The 19,766-nt window shown below is 38.8% G+C and overlaps 1 protein-coding gene across 1 annotated transcript in view; it reads left to right on the top strand.

Moving 5' to 3' along the window:
• LOC101875397 (secretory phospholipase A2 receptor) overlaps positions 1 to 19,766 on the top strand; it is a 35,772-nt gene that overhangs the window by 249 nt on the left and 15,757 nt on the right. The window contains exons 2-13 of the mRNA XM_034065737.1: positions 3,155 to 3,538; positions 5,720 to 5,887; positions 6,964 to 7,137; positions 8,251 to 8,364; positions 8,980 to 9,123; positions 10,113 to 10,301; positions 11,793 to 11,950; positions 13,280 to 13,387; positions 16,377 to 16,489; positions 18,481 to 18,650; positions 18,947 to 19,149; positions 19,430 to 19,575. Of these exons, the coding sequence (XP_033921628.1) occupies positions 3,155 to 3,538; positions 5,720 to 5,887; positions 6,964 to 7,137; positions 8,251 to 8,364; positions 8,980 to 9,123; positions 10,113 to 10,301; positions 11,793 to 11,950; positions 13,280 to 13,387; positions 16,377 to 16,489; positions 18,481 to 18,650; positions 18,947 to 19,149; positions 19,430 to 19,575 (2,071 nt within the window). The remainder of the gene's footprint in view (positions 1 to 3,154; positions 3,539 to 5,719; positions 5,888 to 6,963; positions 7,138 to 8,250; positions 8,365 to 8,979; positions 9,124 to 10,112; positions 10,302 to 11,792; positions 11,951 to 13,279; positions 13,388 to 16,376; positions 16,490 to 18,480; positions 18,651 to 18,946; positions 19,150 to 19,429; positions 19,576 to 19,766) is intronic.

Here is a 19,766-nt window from a genome sequence, read left to right on the forward strand (position 1 = left end):
GCCCGAGGGCCTTAGTGCAGTGGGCGGCCAGGAGGTGGCAAGGCGGGGGAGACTTCTGCTGGGAGACCCCGACTAAGAGGGGTTGGGTAGGGTGAAGGTGACCCCCGTCCTGAGGTGAAAGGGTCTGGAAGCCCTTGCTATTCCACTGCCCATCGGTTTCTTTGCACTTAGAGGCACTAGAGGTGACCTTTTTTTATCCTTTCCAATAAATTCCAGTTATTTTCTCAATTGCCACATAAGCAATCCTCACTGCCTTTTGAGGGGGAAGGAAGTGGGAGGTGAGGAGGAAGGAAATGAACATATCTTGGTCTCCTAGTTTTGCTACAGCCGTTTATTCACTGTGTTGAACCTAAGTAAACAGGAACTTGGAGGGACTGGTCAGCTATTAGCTCTCATCTATGGCTTCGTGTCAGGTTGAAGCTTCACATGTGCAAGTTTGTTTCTTGTCACCTCGTTGGTTTATGGAAGGACCTGGGTGTAGGAGAAGCTGGCTGTTTCCAACTGGCAGTTTTAATCCACCCTGTCAATTTCTAAAGTATGAGATATCTTTTTCTCCTTGGGTCCTGTGGGGCTTGCAAGTTTATAAAGCCTTTGACAGCTCTTCATATGGAAGACTTTGGGCACAGGATCCTCCCAGCCCCAGGGGCTTTGTAACAAAACCCTTTAGTGAGAGCACCTGTAAAACAGATGGCATAGCTTCATAAGCTGAAAGAATGGAAGCTTTGGAGGTGTTCTGAAGGCTGGGAGCTGTTCCAGTTGTCTCACTGCCCCACTTGAGAGGACTGGGGCCCATGGAGCTGCCACTGAACCTGCCATCTCTCACGTCTTACTTTTCCCTTGAGCTGGCAGTTACCGGGCAGTCCTTGGGCCAGGATGGCTCCCTTGCTAATTGCATCTTCTACTTGGGGAGCAGAAACCACACTTGGAAGGGGGCTGTGTGGCACAAGTGTCAAAGTCTGGCAGTTCTTGGCATAAGTTGCTGTAGGGTGCAGAAGGGAACCATGTATTATTCACAGATATCATCCAGTGGAGTTACTTGTGTAGAGTGTATAAGACCTTTATCTTTTCTCAGCAGTTTCTGCAACTCTAAGCCTTACAGATAAAGGCATTCAAAGGTTGAGAATCCTTCATCTTTGGGTTGATGGTGTTGCTCCCGCCACCCCCAGGAAGCTGCTGCATGGGTGTTGATGTATGGTGTTGAGGCAGAGGTAGACTGGGAGTTTGCATAAGAAGTTTATTTAAGTATGAATCCCAGTATCATGGTGAATTAACCTCATTAATCAATGTTTACTGGTGCTAACAACATTGCAGCTTCCACTTAACTAGCAAATGAACAGTGTATTTTCTTGGCTAACCAAGATAAGACTGCTGTGGAAAACATACCCTAATGTGAGAGACAGAAACCCTTTCTGGACATGTGGATAGAGCCTGCATTGCCCATGGAGGATTGGGTTAGATAAGAAGGATGAAACCAGCACAAACTGCACAACTTGGCCGAAAACTCGGAGATGAAGGGCTAGACAGGCAAAGTGTATCTGGCACAGTGTTGTCTGATGGTTTTTCAGTGAATTTAGACACCTCAGAACTGTAGAGATACAGTGATAAAAGGAACCTTGCTCAGCCCCAAAGGGTTAAGGACTTAATGTCAGACAGCTGTTAAATGCTTGGGAGCTGCAATTCTATATAACAGGCTGGTTCTCATCTGCTGTCAGTCAGAAAGGCTTGTTCCTGCTTTCTCCACCATTGCAAGCTACCAGTGTCTATAGCTATGTGGAAAGTGCCCTTGCTACCAGTGATACCATTTGCAGTGTGACTGTCTCTTTGTAAACCAGACTTCTTGATGTGCTTTGTGCAGAATTTGTAAGCAAAAACCTCCTCATAATTTATATCCTCTTTGTTCTGCTTGTTGTGTGTGCATCTTATTGGTGAGCTATCTCCTGTCTGTTACAGCGCTGTCCCACTGCTGCTCGAGAATAATCTTTCTTCTCTAGAGCTACACCTAAGCTGTATGTGCTAAACCCAAAGTAGCACCAGAGTGGACCTCTGTGTCTTGTATTTCAGATGTGGGCTGTGTCAGTTGGAGAGGGTTTGGATTGTTATTAATTCTAGTTACTGCTTCAGAATGTTAGGTGGAGTGGATTACAGTAGCTGGAAAGCACACGTGGCAGAAATCATCGCTGTGCAATTTCAAGGTAAAATGGAAGTATTGCTTGGGTTTTCAGCACATAGTCTCCTGAGGCATGCAATAAATATTTCACTTATAAGGTGAGAGGAACTCCATGGGTTAATTACCATTGGATTTCAGAGTGAATAAAATAGATGAGCTGTTACAGGTTAATGTTTTGCTGATTTCCAGTTCCTCAGCTGCCCTTATTTTTTTCAGTCTATATGCTCAGTTAAGCATTTGCTCCAAGATATTAAAGAGTTGGCTTTTTTTCACATACTTAAAATGTTATATCACATAATTCAGGGAATTTCTACATGATTCCAAGAAAGCTGGGATGTCAGGCTTACCCCACAACATCCATGGTAGTTGTGTATGGTTGAACAATATGCATTTTGTAGGGAGGGCATACTCTAACCCTTAGCCACCAGCTCTTGTGGTATAGATGAATTCTACCCTTTCTGTATACTCTTTACAATGTAAAATAATTTCTTTCTACCTCTTTAGTTGCAGAGGACAAAGAATTAATATGGCAGAGAATCTGGCAATATCAGCCTTAAACTTTTCAGCTTTCACTTTCATTGCACTCTCTAATACCCCTCCCTGAGAATTATTTTACAATCTACAGTATGATTTCTTGTAACACATAAACCTGTACTCCATCACTGGGTGTTTCTTGGTGGCCAGCATCTTGGGTTTTTTTCTTTGAATAAGTCTGATGTTTCTGGGCACCCCTTTTTATGGCTATAGAACTTGAGAAATACTACCTAGCCTTATTTTTGTGATCTTGCAATGGTCCATGTATTAAAATCTCAGCTGGCAATGTTGTTAGACCACTACTGTTACTTTGTGAAGTGACAGTTATTCTTATGGATATTTTTTGTTTTCTTCCTAAATAGCTCCAACTAAAATATTTGTCTTTTAAACCTATTTGATCAATTGCAGTGTTCTACAGAACTAAACATATTTTATTTTCTTTATTTCCTACAGATAAAGGGATATTTATTATCCAAAGTGAAGATTCCAACTTATGCATCAAAGCGGACACCCTTGGCCTTGTTCTGGAAGACTGTGATCAACTATCCAAAGACATGTTATGGAAATGGGTATCCAATCGCCGTCTTTTCAACATAGGCAGAAGTACCTGTCTCGGACTGAACATCAGTAGACCAGAACAGCCATTAAGCATGCTCGAATGTGATTCAACTCAATACTCATTATGGTGGAATTGTGATGGAAAAGCATTAGTTGGTGTATCAGAGTACAAATTAGCTGTTGAAAACAGCAAACATATTGTGGCCCAAAAACAATCTGCTTATCAGTGGAAACAGTATATGTCCTATGATGAAGACCTCTGTGAACACCCATTTCAAGGTAAAAGTCAAATCTTATCATAGAAATATAGATGGGTATAGCTTTCAAAAGTTCTTTTGAAGCAATGTCAGGTGCCTGTGATCTGCCTTCTATTGTGGTTTGGGACTAGAAGTTTGGGGTTTTCATATGCAACAACTGAAGTGAGCATATCGCCACTTATCCATGAACCAAAAAAAGCACTAGTATCCTTGCGAACCAGGAAATGCTCATTTCAAATTCCTTATAAAATAAAAAGGGGACCTAAGGATTTGTAGTTGCCTATCCTGCAGATTTCTTTCTCAGATAAACCCAAAGAGAGATAACAAAGGATTTGGAATTCCCATTGCTGAAAATCAGTCCATGATCACAGTGTGCTTGAAATGAATGTTTGCAACATTCAGCACCCAGACTCTGAACATGCCAAACTTTGGGGCAAAGATCAGGCTTTTGATTATTCCCACTGTACATCTAGAAAAGGCCTAGGAATGTGTGTCAAGATCCAGGTCTGCAGACCTGACCAATTTTCCAGATATAAGGACTAAGATAAACCCATTGGCTACAAACAGCAACAAACTGTTCCTTGACCCCTTCATTGGCATTTCTGTAGAAGGAAAGACCTAATATTTGCACAGTGTGTCTCAGACTGGGGCTGTTTATTCTCCCCTTTTAAACTAGGTGTTTGGGTTGTAGATCTGGTCTCAGTGGTTTCCTCTGTAGCTGAGCTTGGCCTCTGCTTTCAGCAGTTCTGCCTTAGGGACTTGGGATACCTGGTAAAGCACTGTAGCATCCAGACTCTTCTTCAAAACCTGGTAGAGTTTATATTGAGACCAGACAGAAAATATTTAAACCCATGAAAAGTCTTACTCATTTCCTATGTACACCCAGGGAGATGAATGTAGACCTGCGTTAGCCCTAGCACTGCAATACGTGGGAGAAGAGGATCAGCCTTAAGCAGGTGCTTCTAGCCTAGTGTCAGGATCAAAGTAGTGGATCGCAATTGGCAAAATCTCTTTCAACTCCAGTTTCTGTTTTCTTCCTTCTGCCTTAGTTTATGCACATGTAAATGCAAGCCAGGCTCTTAGACAACCAGGCTGGGGGAGTACCTTTAAAGAAAAAAAATGTATATAAATGTGGTGAGAGGTTTATAGCTGACAAATTTAGTTTCTTGCCAGGACTTACTATTTTTTTTGTGTACCCATGTCCTTTGTAGCATCAGTTCATATCAGAAGGCTTTAAAGCGGATTTACAGTGTGTAAACTGCTTTTTTGTATGTGCTCATCCAGTCATTAACTCTGGAAACCTCTAAGAACCTGGCAGTATGAACCAATTCTTTAGCTGAAGGACTTTGATCTTTAAGCTATCAACATGGGATCTTTGACAAACAGACAAACAGTTTCATTTAAGTGTGGTTGTGGTTCTTTGACCTTTTGCAGAAGCTCTGAGGTTAAGGAGACACTCACTGAGATAAAGCTTTTGCAACTTTTAGTTGCACTGAATTGTCTCCATGTTTTGGTACTCGGTACAATAGGGAAATACTGAAAATATTTGGTAAGGCAGTAATTGATTGTGGCAGCAGATGTATCTAACATTAGTTCTTTAGCTAGGTATTATTCCCCTTGCTATTAAAACCTTTAAAAGAAAGGTTTGTTTAATATTCCTTTGTCTTTCACGTTTCCTTTCCCATAGAATGACAAAGAGAGTGGGAAAAACATGTGAAATCCACTTGATAAAGAGTGGGAGGAGCAGGGGAAATAATCCTAAATTGCTTGTCTATCACAGACTAACAAGTCGAAAAAAAAGACAAGTAAAAAAAGAGGTAGAGTTTGTATCCCACTGGTTTATGTATTTGTTCTGAAGTGTAAGTGCAGATTTTATACATTAATTGGTCAGCTTTTGGCTTTGGGTTTTTTTGGTGGTTGTGGTTTTGTTGTGGGCTGTGGTTTGGGTTTCTTTTCACTTTTACTAAGTTATGAGAATGTGCCTTGATTCATGGTGACAAATTTCATAAGCTTATCATTCCCCAATTCTGTTTACTGAAGTCATGCAGCTCATACTTGTAATGCTGTGTTATCAGCTATAAATTGAAATTAGAAAATAACTTTAGACAATTTATTGCTGCTAAAAATAGGAAGAATGAAATATGGGGATGAAGAAATTTCTGTGGTCTACATTCTTTTAATCCCTGCATTTTGTTTATTCCAGAAACATACACCTTGTTCGGAAATTCCTTTGATTTCCCGTGCATTTTTCCATTCAAATATAACAACAAGTGGTATTATGAGTGTACCAGAGATGGAAGGGAATTTGACTGGTGTGCCACAACAACTCACTATGAACAAGATGAAAAATGGGGGTTTTGCCCAAATGCTGGTAAGGTGGTGTTTGTCTTCTGTTTCCGCCCACCTCCCAGGAGTATCTTTGCTCTTTATTAGTAACTCTGAAACACTCTCTTTTTTGGATTAATTCTGTTCTGTTAGAGTGGAATGTCTTTCTTAAAAATGCAAATGAAGACTTTAGCAAATTGCATCGTAATTTATCATGTTTGGCCTTTGGAGACCCAAGTCCTCATCCCAAAAGCAAAACTATGGGGGCGGGGGAGGAGGGGAGGAGCAAAAGGATGTTATTCCACACAGCCTGCTGATGTAACCCTGCAGCTAAAGCTCTCCTCTATCCCAGTGACATACATAGAGCATCTCTGAAGCATGTAAAGTAAAGGCTGTCCTTCCAAAGTCATGTTTTGCTTTTGACTGTATTACATCTTGCACTTTCTTTTTCTGTGCATACTCGGACATATCTTGGGCCTAGAACACATGGAAGCAATAGCCTTAAAAATAGTTGCTATCAGAAATATTTCAGATGTATGATCTCCATGGATATTACAGCTTCTTTCATAAATGAACAAAATAGTATTTTCTCTCAGCAGAAGTGGTTTGGAAAAGCCCTCCCTGCTTAAACTACTTTTCAGATCTTTGTTCCAATGCATCTTAAAACCAGCTGGGCAACCATTATAATAGATCGTACTTTCAGCCTTGCTTATACTCTGTAATTACAGTAAGTTTATTGTCTTGAGTACAAGATAGAAGGACCCCCAGTGACTGCTTCTCTGCAGGCTGGGTGAGGTGTTCATGGTTTGAATATTTTAACATTCAGCTTTAGGATCAGCTGGTATAAATTAAAATGTAGCTCTGTGGACTTCTCAAGTGCTGTGAAAATCACCACCACTTGCAGATCAACTCCCAGGTATTTTATCAGCTGTATTAAATATGGAGCAACATTTTATTCTGTTAATGCCTTATTTCCATATGTTCTTTAACAAAGGAACATGAAAGGAGTTCAGAATTGTTCTTCCACTGGGATGCCATTGTCATTAATTCAATTGTTCAAGTTACTGCATTTCTGATTAGCTTGTGGTCTCGGGCTGTTGGTGATGGGTCTGTTTTTAGCAGAGAGTGGCTGCGACGTTTTTTGGAAGAAGAACCCTGACACAAACCTTTGCTACCAGTTCAACCTTGCATCTGTGCTGACCTGGCGTGAGGCAAGAGCTGCCTGTCAGCTGCAAGGAGGAGACCTGCTGAGTGTCACCAGCCCTGCAGAGCAGAACTACATAAGTGACTTAAGCAGTGAGTAGACATTTCTCTGGGGACCTTGTACTAACCAGAGATGTAGGTAGATTTCCTCTTTACCTGTGAAAAAAGGATAAGCATTGGAGCTTCTGATGTCTCTCTCCCATTGCTGCTTGTGAGTCTTTGTCACGTAATGCACCTCAATAGAGCTGTTTGAAAAAGCAAGGGTGAAGGTAAGCTACCATCTTAACAACCTGAGTGTAGAAGTGGTGGTGTGTGTTAAGTGAGGGTGTAATTGTCTTAATTATCCCTCCCCACAGAGAGTCCCATTCTTTCTTGCAGCTGTGGTTATGGAGTGTGTTTGTTTTCTTTGGAGCATTATACAAGCATTTACCTTCTCCACAATGTACCCTCATGTCCCTTTCTTCTGTTAAGCTTTCTTTGCAAGAAAATAAATTATCATGGGAATGATGTTCTCATTTTTCAGGCTTGAAGTAAATATCCCATATAGGGGGAAATGGCAACTCTGTTTCTATAAATGGATGGTATTCCTCCTCTGATAAGCCATTTGTTTTCCCGTGTACAGCAAGCACCTCAGACAAATTTTGTGGAGCCTTCTAACAGCATGCCTTCTGTGGGTATTTTAGCATGTGTGGAGAGGACCAAGTGGAGGAATGGGTGGGAAAGCTGTGATGCAAAAGGCTGCCTCAGGTTTCTTTCCCACTGCTTCCCATTATTGATAATTTTCAATTGCAGGATATAAGCCAACAGGAAGTTTTTACAATTATTTCATCAGCTGCTTGATATGCCTCTAGGCTGTAGTGGGACTGAACATGGTTTATGGAAAGCTGGAACAGGCTAGCATTTATGTATCTGCTTGTCTACATTAACTTCTAAGGTTGGCAACAGGAAGGGTTCTGCAGGAAGGGTTTGCAGGATAAGTAGCTTTTGAAGGATGCAGACTTATGAGTTTATTCCTTTTCATCTATGTTGATTAACAGTGTAGTAGATGTTTTCTAAGGACAGAGAAAACAGCCTGAACTTTCTGGAGACTGATCTGAGGTTTTGTTATATTCCCACTGTAGTAAGTCAGGACAGCAGGTCTATACCTGTAGGTGTTTTAAAACATGGGGAAAGAGTGAAGTATTACTTTATTTTTTTCTGTTTCAGGGCAGTTAAATGCCACAGATCTGATGCTGTGGACAGGCCTGAATCGCCTGGAGGAAGATGCTGGCTGGCAGTGGTCAGATGGAGCACCGCTAGTGTTCGTGAACTGGAGAGCAAGTACTTGATGTTCCCCTTGTATATGTTATAGCAGTGCAATTATTTGCTGTCTGTAACTGCTGCTTGATACAAGACTGCTGTTCCTACAGCTGTGTTTGAAAAGTGAATCAAATGAACAAGTGTACTTCTTTTTTCAGTAGAAATATTTATTCATATTCATGAACTAAAAGCTCCTAGAGATGTAGCATCACTTGAAATGATCTGTTCAAAGCATTGATCATCTAGCCCTTTTGTCATTTGCCTTTAAAGGCATTTTTAAGATTCCAGTTGCATATTTAAAAGCTATGATCTAGCTAGTTTAATAAAAAAAATTACATTGAATTTGTTTATATTAACATCCTGTTAAAGCACATTAGCATGAGCTTTGTAACTTGGTTTGCTCAGTTTTGAGTCTGCCCACCAACAGATATAAATAGACACTAGAGCTTATTTCAGCTTCTCATCTCATAGCAGGAGCCAAGGAGGAATTACTACACATGTATAACTCATGGTCAGTTTTCGGCTGTTCATAGTATTGGCATTTGGGTGTGCAGAGGTGCATGTACGTTCCTTATAACACCATTTTGTAGGAACTGATTTTTTGTAATTTTGTGCTTCTCAAAAATGTGTTTGCAGATGTCTCTGATAACCGGTTTAGAGAAAATCATTGTGCAGTGATTAATCCAAAATTGAAGTATGGCTGGCAAAGTCATTTATGTGAATCTGGATTGCCTTTTGTGTGCAAAAAACACTTAAATAAGACAGAGCATGAAACACTGGGTAAGTCTTTCAGTATTACTGTATCCCGTTCGTGGGTGTGGCGGGAGAACAAAAGAAAGCCACATGAATATGAAGTCAGCAGAACAGAGTCTTAGCTGGATTAAGTGTATAGGTTTGCAAGTTTAAGTTGAATGCAGTTTACTTGAAGTGATGTAATAACACTTGTGTTTATATGCAGTCCTGGAAAACATGTTGAGAGTCTTGAAGCTAACAAATACTTTTAATATTAGTAGCATTTAATTGCTTCCTTACACGACCAGAGGCTTGAAGAATACTCATCCTTTTTATATTACAAAAAAGCCATGCTTTTGAGTTTAAAACCAGGTTTTCAGCTTTGAATGGAATTAACCAGGGGCCCACAGTGAATAAAGTTTTATAAATGCAGCACAAAATTTGCAGTTATTTTTATGGCATGCTGTACTTCTGATGTACAAAAAGCACTGTGCATATATTTTTTTTGGAGTGTTAATATCATGAGTGTAGGGTAGATAGTACATAGGATGCCTCAGACTCACATTCTGTGGGGAAGTTAAACATAGAATTGAGTTTATTCAGAAATTAGTTCTTATTTTGATAAGAACAGCTTACATAGGTTCAACTTCTTCCTGATAACTGTGCAGAAAGTTTCCCCACTTGTTTCAGATAAAGGACTTACCCAAGCTTTTTGTAGCTAATGCATCTGAAAAACCTTTAGCTGGCTTTGAATCAGGTTCAGAGGTAATAAGGGAGATACAACCTCTTTTAAATTGGGTAACAGATTCATTAGTGTGTTTGCACTAGTCCAGCAGCCAAAATGGTTGAATCATAAAATAAAGTGTGAGTAATTTAATTTTGTTTGGTATGTGATGTTCCCTAGGGTATGGTTTTGGCCTTCTTAAGTCATCTTGGTCAACTCTGATTTCAGTGTATGAAGATTAATAAAGTAGCTCTGAATAAGCATAACCTTAGTAATTCTATCTTAATATACACAAATTTTGTATGCTTAAAAGATACATGGAAGTATTATGCCACTCGTTGTGATTCTGGCTGGTACCCGCACAATCGCAACTGCTACAGACTTCATAGAGAGGAGAAGAGCTGGAATGATGCTTCTGTCTCATGCCAGAGTGACAATAGTGGGCTCATTAGTATATCCTCCATGGCAGATGCAGAGCTGCTCCTTAACTTGCTTGAAAGTGGTAAGTTTTGGGAGTTAAAGTGTTCAGTGTTTCTTGATGTGTTTTGTGATGCTGCTTTGTGCAGCCCTTTAGCATTGTTAGCCACTTCAGCACTATATTACATGGCTCACCCAAATGATGTTTCCCAAACAAAAAAAAAGTGTGACTCCTATTCCTTCCAGGAGTCTTAAAAATACATAGCATCACCTTCTCTAATAACCATACTTAAATTAAAGAAATTAATTAACAAAGTAACCACAGTGAGGCTATAGTAAACAAGCTGGCTTTTCTTCTTCCCTGTTCTCAGCTGGTCCCTTGCAAAACTGTTGCAAAATACTCTGTGATCATCCTTAGGCAAGAATTCTGCTTAGAAGCTACAAGCAATTCAGAGTATCTTTTGCTTTCAAGCTGGCCTTGTCCACACTGCAAAGCTGCTGCTGCTGCTATGTTGGCAGAATCCGTTTTGATGGCAGCAGGGTGTATCAAAGGGGTCCTGCTAGTCCACATTGTCCTAAGAGGTGGTATAATTAAACAAAGGACATAATGAACAAAAGCTCTTTGCAGCAATGCCAAGACCTTTGTTGTCATAACAGCAGCAAAAAAAAAGAGTACTTTGTGCCTGCAGCTGACATCAGTGTGCTGGCAGAGCTGCACAGTTTGACGATGAGTTTAAGCTTCCTGGACCTGGGGCACAGTGACATGTTTTGTTGCTCTGTCCCATCAACTATGGTTGCAGAATGGTGTGTCAACCTGGGTTTACTGGACATCATCTTTCATTATCATCCCTCTCACCTCCTGTCCTCTTTGCTGCCCTGTCTTTCTTATGGGATTAACCACTGCATCATCTTCCTCATCTGTGTTAATAACCTCCATAGATACCAAATGCAATTATTTCCAGAGATGCCGTAATGGATAGATGTAATTGTTCTCAGCTTGTATTCATCTTCAAAGTCTGCTGCTTCTATTTCATCTCTGCTTCAGACTTCTCTTCAGGAGAAGGGCTTACATGCCTGAAAGTCTGTCTGCTTTTTCTGGCTGTTGTAGCTGGCCAAGTAAGACATTAGATCAAACCACAAACCCTGCCTTTCCTGTTTGCCAGCCACTGTGGCTACAACTGTGCTGTCACTGGAACTTACAAACACCACTCAGAGAAACCTGAAGCTGAGTATGCCATGAAAGATGATACAAAGAAATCATTCCCTTCCATGTCAGGCTTTCTCCCACATACACTTCAAAAAAGTGCGTGTGATCTTGATTTGTATTTTTCAGCATTTCAAAGCATATTATTGTGTACATTGATCTATTTTTGTAACAATTTAGCCTTCAAGGGCAGTAGACCATTATCTCAGCAATGTTTTCTTAAGGTTTCTACAGCTGTCACTCTCTCCCCCCCAACAAAAGAAGATAATTCTTATGAAAATTCCATTAATAATTTTTAATGGTGGTATTGATGTTACAGGATCAAAAGGCATTATTTCTTCACCATTAAAATCTGAACTCATTCTTTTACAGAAAATGTAACAGAAACATGGATTGGGTTATACCGTAAGAACACTTCTGCTGTTTTTGAGTGGTCAGATAGCACCCCAGTAAAATTCTCTAACTGGCACAGCCAAGAACCTAACACCTTTGGAAGAACAGGACAACTCTGTGTTTCAGCACAAGGACCTGTAAGTTTCCTTTTTCTTTTTGAAAGAATGAGACAAACACTTTCATTTTAGCTCATGATAATTTCTCTTCTCACTGCATATTTTTTTAAACCATGACCTGTAATATGACTTGTTTTTTACTCCTAATACGTTTATGTTCTGATAAATGCAATGTAGCCTTTAGAAACTAATGCAGTTTGCAGTGCTGTTGCACAGGAAATTAGTCATAGATTTTGAGCTTATGTTCAATAAAAAATGTTACATACGTAAAGCTTCCCAAATGGAAGAGGACAAATGCCAGTAGGTATTTTAATAGACAAAGCAATTTAAAACCCAAGTAGTGTATCATAATTTATGATGCATCAGTTCTTGCCTTGAAAGCTTCAAATTCAAGTTTTGACTGTCAGCTGCATCTGTTTTATCTTCTGGTCAATAAATTTTATGTAGCATCTTTCAAAAGTAGATAGTAGCCTAAACCTGCATAAAATTATGAAAGTTGACAGCAGTAAGACTGTCCCCAAATTGGTCAGGTGTTATAAAAGTAGGAGTAATGTTCAGATAAGACTATGTCCTGTCTTACTGGTATTCCTGGCCCTGTTGGTTGTGTGGGTTTTGGTTTGGTTTGGGTTTACTTAATAATTTGGTCATAAATTTATTTTACAATTAGTACTTAAATTCACTAATACATGACTTATGTAAGTAGCACTATAAACCTTTATTCTTTTTTTGAAGTATGTTTTGTCTAAGTGTGAAAACTGTATCAAAAAGAGTTCCTGTTATCTCTCTAGTAGTGGATTCATACTGCAATCTTAAACTCACGGGAAAGCCAAGACAATTACAGTGACCTGGAAAAGTGGGTTTCCATTGGAAGCAGTAAAATTGTGGGGGTTAGATACGCAAAACCATATTTTACTCAGCTTATAAAACACAAAGGGAAAGGAAGTTTAAGATATGTGCGGTGTATAGATACTTGAAAATTATATCATACAAACTTTGTAATATTTTGCATAACAGCCGTTCAAATATAAAGATTAATCTTACAAAGAACTAAAAAAATAGGAAGGAAGTTACTATCTATTCTGAAAAATGCTCTGGCATGGCCATAGTGTTAGTTAATTAAGATAGATTACATCCCAAATAGTTATTCAAACAGACATTATTGATTTGCAAAGTCCATCTGACAGTGTTGATAGAAATAAATGATCCAGCTAAGGATAAATAAATGGAGTGAGAAAAATTCTTTGGTTTTACTGAAAAGTTAAAATAGGAGGAAGTGTAATAATCTGATGTGTGTATACATATGCATGACAGTATAAGGATGTACAGGATATGCTTCTTTTTATTCCTTAGGAGGGACACTGGAAGATTAAAACATGTGAAGACAGATCTTTCTATGTTTGCAAAAAAGCAGGAGAATTCAATAATGTCTCTCCTGAGCTGGAATCAAGTTGCCCAGAGGTAAGTGGTTTTGTGGGTTTTGTTTGTTTTAAAGCCTTAATATTAAAATAGAATTCTATAGGGAGCCTCTAAATGTAGCTACCAAACACATGGATGTAAATCGGTAGATAGTTTAGTTTTTCATTCTAAAGACACACATGTTTTGCTAGGAAAAATCTCACTGTTTGCCTTAAAATATGTAAACTAAATTTTAATGTAAGATTAAAAGCTTTCTCAAGATGCCTTTCATGGCTTGTTGCATTGTCAGCAGTTGTGACCCAAGTTCCTATTTCTTTCTAGATCAAAAGTGAAAACCCTTTGGTCCACCATCTGTGCAAATAATAGCTGTTATACGATGCCTTATCCCACACATGGTTTTCATACATTGAAATGGAATGTCAGGGTGAAAAACAATCACTTTCATTGACACGGAGAGTGAACTTTTCCACTCGTATATTAGCATTTCTTTTGCCTTCAAACACAAATAGGAAGGAGCACAGCTATCTAAATAGGACATTGCAGCAGATTTTCAGGTTTTTATGCTCTGCATTCTGGTAGTAAAAGGTAATGTGTTGAAGTATGATTTTATTTACCATTGGCTTCTTTTCACAGTGTGAAAAGTGCAAACTTGGAGACTTTCATTTTGTTCAAAACTCTGGAGGAGTTTTGAGAACCTCCTTTCCTGTCAACAAAAATCTCTCTAACTTGCTTTACTCTTTAGCTCAGTGTCTTCCTTTTTTAATTTCCTGTTCTTTTTCTTGAGAAATCAAGAAACCCAAGCAGTTCAATTGAACTATAAGAAGGTTGAAGCTGAACTGTTTGGAGTTGCATGCAGTTTTTCCGCAGATGTACAGTGATCAGATCCAGCATCTGGTCATACTGTTATGGAGGCAGAAGTTACTGCTTGGTTCTAACTTAGGATGTCCAATAGTTTAGTGTAACTGTCTTCGTTTCATGTGGACTGATGTATTCCATCACTCATGAATGCTGTGTCTTATTAGTGTAAAAAAGCTTTGTCACAGTCCTCAACATGTGGAAAATGTGCAGAGTATCCAGACTTCCAGTTGTAATTAGGAGCTTGACAGCACTTGAACTTTTGGTACCTCACGGAATTGAGACTCAAGAGTTTGAGTCATAAGTAGTTTGGTCTGCTCCGGCAAACTTACTCAGGATAAATGTCTGCTTGTTGATGTTTTGCACCCTGTAAAAATATTTGCTGAGTCCTGTTGTAGTCCCTTGGTTTTGGTAGATCCTTTTCTTTCTAAAGTGAAAAGTTATATTCATTTAAATAAAAGAAGTTGGTACTAAGCTACATTGCATTTCAGACATTTTGTACTCACTCACTCTTTTACTGTTCAGTGTATCTGTTGTTCTTAGTTATTTGCCTAATTTTCTCAGGCTAAGTCTTTATTTTATCCAGATTTACCTTTTTTTTCCCCCCTATTTTTCTGTGGCTGCCTTACCTCAAATGTACATAGTATCTATTTTCTCACATTTGATCTTTTGCTTTGTTAACCTCGCACTGTCATTCATGTTGGATTGCTAGTAGATTCTCAGGGAGCTTTGTCCTCCAGCACAGTTGTTTGCTTTTCTAAAGCTTTATAGTCTTACATGTTATTACTGAGCTTTCATCTCATGTTGATTTTATGACTTGTGCATCAGATGAACTGGCCTTTAACATTTTCTATGGTTCTGCTGATGGCAGTTTTTGCAGAATGTCCATATCAAGTTACCAGAAACCTGAGCCCTCTTTTTTTTCCCCTACTCCTCTGTCATCCTAAGATGTAAAAAGTGCTTAGCACTTTCTTCCCTTAGCAGGTCAAATATTCTTTTTAGTCTGCAGGCTGTTACTGAGAATAAATATTTTATTGCAAAGGTCAGGTTCTCTGGGCAGTTTTCCCCAACACTGTAATAGCTGCTTTAAACATTTTCTTTCAACCAGCTTTTGAAACAGGTTGTGGAACTGTCAGCTGCTTAATATTCAAGTTGGAGGTTTCTGTGTGCAGAACTTGACTGTGATTGTACTGGAGATATTCTCCAGTCCTCTGCACTTTAATTAGTGCATCAAAAGATAGCAGTATAGTACTAAATCAAGCATCTGTCTTTACAGCTGCTGTAATGGGAGAGAATTGTACTTTTAAGAAGAGAATCGTTATTAAGGCTACAAAGCCTCGTAAAGAGCAGAAGAGCAGCTGATCAGAATAAGTGTCCATTTGGCTTCGTGTTCTGCCTCCCACAGGTGATGTTTGGGGAAGAGCAGGACAGGACAAATACAGATAATGCTTCCCCCAGTTTTATCTTGATCACCAGCCATTCAGGGGAATTCCTGAGCCTTTTAAGATCTGTGGTATCTAACAGCCCACACTGGGTATCTCCTCCAAGTGCTTGCCAAGTTTCCCCTTAAATTCATGCTAGCTCTTCACATTCACAACATTACTTAGTAAAGAACATTATAAATATACTACTCTTGAATGACAAAATGCCACCTTCTTTCCATGTTGAACCTTCCTCCTGCAAGCTTAGCTTTCTTTGATGTTCCCAAAGTCTTGTACTGAAGTAGCTGCCCACCTTCACGGCACTCATCAGTTTGCAGGCCTGTGTCTAGTCTACCCTCCCTAGAGCATCTCCTTTTCCCAGGTTGAAGAGTCCCAGCCTGTGCAGTTGCTGCTTATGTGGAAGCAGCTCCATGCCTTTCATTATCCTTGATGCCCATCTTTTCTAATATCCTTTTCACACAGTATAAGGATTTAAATTTTAGTAGCTTTTTCAGACTGCCATCTTGTGCCCTTCACACAGGGAGTTTCTTGTTTTCATTTCTCCATCATTAATACAGTCTTTCTTTCCCCACATTTTCAGCGACCTTGAGGGTAGCTACTTTTGAGCCATGACAGAAAAGAAAAGGGATATAGGCATGTCAGTGATGATCAGACAAAAAGTACAAAAGGGGATCAAGCTTTTAACAAGTATATAATAATTAATAATCTATAAAATAATGTTCATTTCTTTTAAGGGATGGGAAAGACATGGTGGATATTGTTACAAAATCGACAGTACCCCTCGAAGTTTTGAACATGCTTCCAGTGGTTATTTCTGCCCATCTGCACTTGTATCAGTAACGAACAGGTAGTCAATCCTAATTGACAGCAGATACCTCTAACAAGAGCTACTCTAACTTTATAAAGTATTGCATGGCAAATATATTACCGGTATGAAATAATGTTTGTGTGAGAGGCAAGCCTAATTACTAACATTGGCTAAAATCAAAGCTGTGCTTTGCTTTGTTGTTTAATTGAAAGTAAATTTAGTAAAAAGCAACTGTTAGGCTAATAAACACTTGTAACAATATGCACACATGGGCTTGCAGGAATCTAAGCAAAATGCTTTCTACAGAGATATGTAACATCTTTAAGAAACTTTATCATTGCACTTGGAAAAGATACTGAAAAATTAAAGTATATTTGATTGTTATAACCAAAATACATAAAATTTTAATCTAAATTAATGTTTTATAAGTGTTTCTATTTATGTATGCATTTTATACAGAAACTATGGGGAGAGAATAAATATTTGAAAGCATCTGAGCTCTGTCCTCCCTTGCTTTGTTCCTCTTTATTTGTATTTGAGCTTCAGCAAAAGCTTTCTCCTCTGCAGATGTCCAGATGCCTGTGTTTTCTCTGCTCTCTTTGTGATTTACCCTGTATGTTGGATTCCCATTGAAATTTAGGACATAGTGATACATATATTTCATACGTGCTTTAACATCCGCATAAAAAAGAAGGAGGAAACCTCCCCCGCGTTTAGGATGTGGGAAGTATGTAACCACCAGCAATCAGTGAATGATAGCTAGAAATTTTAGAGGCTACCCCACAGAAGGATTTACAATGGGAATTGGGCCAGCCAGGTGGTGTCAGGATTGTGCACAATAGCACTGTACTGTGGTACGGCAATAGGATAAAAAGGGTAAAGCACAGATTTTCACAGCTAAGCATTTGCAGCTCAGATGTCACAGGGAGATGAGGGCACACTCCACACCACTGGAAACACATCTGCTGTCTTTTTCTGCTTACTTCTCCTTACTTGATTTTTGCTGGGTGTGAGCATCACTGTTTATGATGTTAGTTTCCAGTTCCAATGCTGGAGTGGCAAAAAGAGCTAGTTGTACTTTAGGTTTCTTTTTTTAGTTACTGCTGAGGTTTGTTCTCTGTTGTGTAAAACGCGAAAGCTTTTCAGTGTATTGATCCGTTGATCCTAAAATGTTCACTAAAAAATAGGTTGTAGAGGAAGGAGAGTTGGTACAAAACCAAGAACACACGGGAAATAAAAATACTGAGAGTTTTCAGTCACTCTCAGTGTTACCCATACATTCAGATTTTTACATTAATGGCATCCTTATGGTATTTAGCTGTTCTTTTCACAATGTGTGAAATCAAAAGGTTGTATACTCTTTATTAGACCAGGCATTTACCTTATATATTTTCATAGGAACCTGATTAAATGTGCTCATAAAAGAAAGCATTTTTGTATAATGCTATACCGATTATATATGTATCAATTACGTTTAAGTGACAAATGGGTTACTATATGCAACAATTACTACTTGTGAAAGGTGTAAATCTCTCATATAACTTTAATGAAGAAATTAAAGAATGAAAAAGTGATTCTTTCCATAGACAGATCAGCTTGAGCGTTGAGTAAACTCTGGTTTCTTAGTGCTGGTTTTTGTGTCTGATTCCAATAGGATACATCTATGCAGAGCTTTTTCTTTTCTTTCTCCAGTAGCTCTTTCAGACACTTTTCTCCATACAGGGAGTATCTTCTTTTTAGTTGTGCATCACTGATATATTCTTTCTTTACCTCTTTTAGTTCAAGCACTGAGCTTATATCTTAATCTACTGTTTACATGCCCAAATGCTGGAAAAAAAAAAGTCAGGAAAAATAGTGATTTATACTGCAGACTTGTGCCTGAAGTTCCCCACAGCATTCTATGAAGAAAATTAAGTACCTTAATTTTTATTTTCTCACATAATTTATATCATTTTGTGAGAGCTATTCACTGAAATACCAATTGATCTGCTTTATTCTAACAAATTTTTTGTCTTGATTGCTTTATTAAGGTTTGAGCAAGCTTTTATCAACAGCATGATCCAGAGCATAGCAAAATCTGAGAGCACTTATTTTTGGACAGGCTTGCAAGACCTTAACAACACAGGAGAGTACTTTTGGCTGAGTACAGCGGGAAGGAATCACTCTGTGAGCTACACAAACTGGAACAAGCACCAACCACGTGAGTAACAGCCAATAGTAAAAGAAATGGCAGGGGGGAGGCGAGGGCAGTGGGCATGGGCTCTTTCCCCAGTCACCAGTGGCTTATGTTTTGTGAGTGGAACTTGTCATGGTTCATTTACAAACTTGTCATCCAAGACAATCTTATCAACTGGTTGCTGATGAAACCATTTGCTACTTTCATAAGTTCATTGAGGATTTATCCAGAACCCAATGTCAATAAAACAGTTACTTCACCGAAAATTCACAAAATTCAAATGTTTTGTTCTGAGACTCAACACTTATTCCCATCTCTAGGCCATTCTGGAGGGTGTGTGGCTCTACGAGGGCAGCAGCCCATTGGTTACTGGGAGGTGAAAAGCTGTGAGAACTTCAAAGCAATGTCATTGTGCAAGCAGAAAATCAACTCTTATGAAGAACCTGAACTTACTTTTCAAAAGCATTTGAGTTCCTGCTATTTTGGATGGGAGTCGGAAGCTCATCTGCTCAGCTGCTACAAGGTGTGTGACAAACTTCCTTTGGATTTTCTTGATGCTACATATCAGCTTAAGGATAGTCTGTTCCTAAAACATTTTTGGTAAGGCCTTATTGCTTTCAGCCAGCAAACAAAAATTAATTGTTGCCATATCTCTGCTTTTGCAAGTCCTAAGAATCAGGATGGAAATCATATGGCTTTGGTGTAGGAAAACCTGCGAATAATAATATCTGATTTTTATGGGTTTCTGAAACAACTGCTCTCCAGAATCAACAGCATTTATGGCAGTGTTTATTTTATTGCAGATATTTCACAATGAAAAAGTTCTGATGAGAAGAACATGGGATGAAGCAGAAGCGTTATGCCAGGATTTTGGAGCACATCTTGCAAGTTTTAGCAATATCTATGAAGAGATATTTTTAAACAATTTATTATACACAATTTTTGATAGGTAAATCTGTATTTTTAACAACAGTAAGATTTATCTTGGTAATAGTAATATATAAAAATAATTCACAACTTTGATTCTTCCGTCCTTTTTACTAGTGGCTGAAGATGTTTTCATCTTTTAAAATATAATTCAACATTTCAGTAGGAAAACCAGAGTTTACTTTGAGGGTACTAAAATGTTAAGAAATATAT

This window comes from Melopsittacus undulatus, chromosome 8 (genome assembly GCF_012275295.1).
Source record: "Melopsittacus undulatus isolate bMelUnd1 chromosome 8, bMelUnd1.mat.Z, whole genome shotgun sequence".
NCBI lineage: Eukaryota > Metazoa > Chordata > Aves > Psittaciformes > Psittaculidae > Melopsittacus > Melopsittacus undulatus.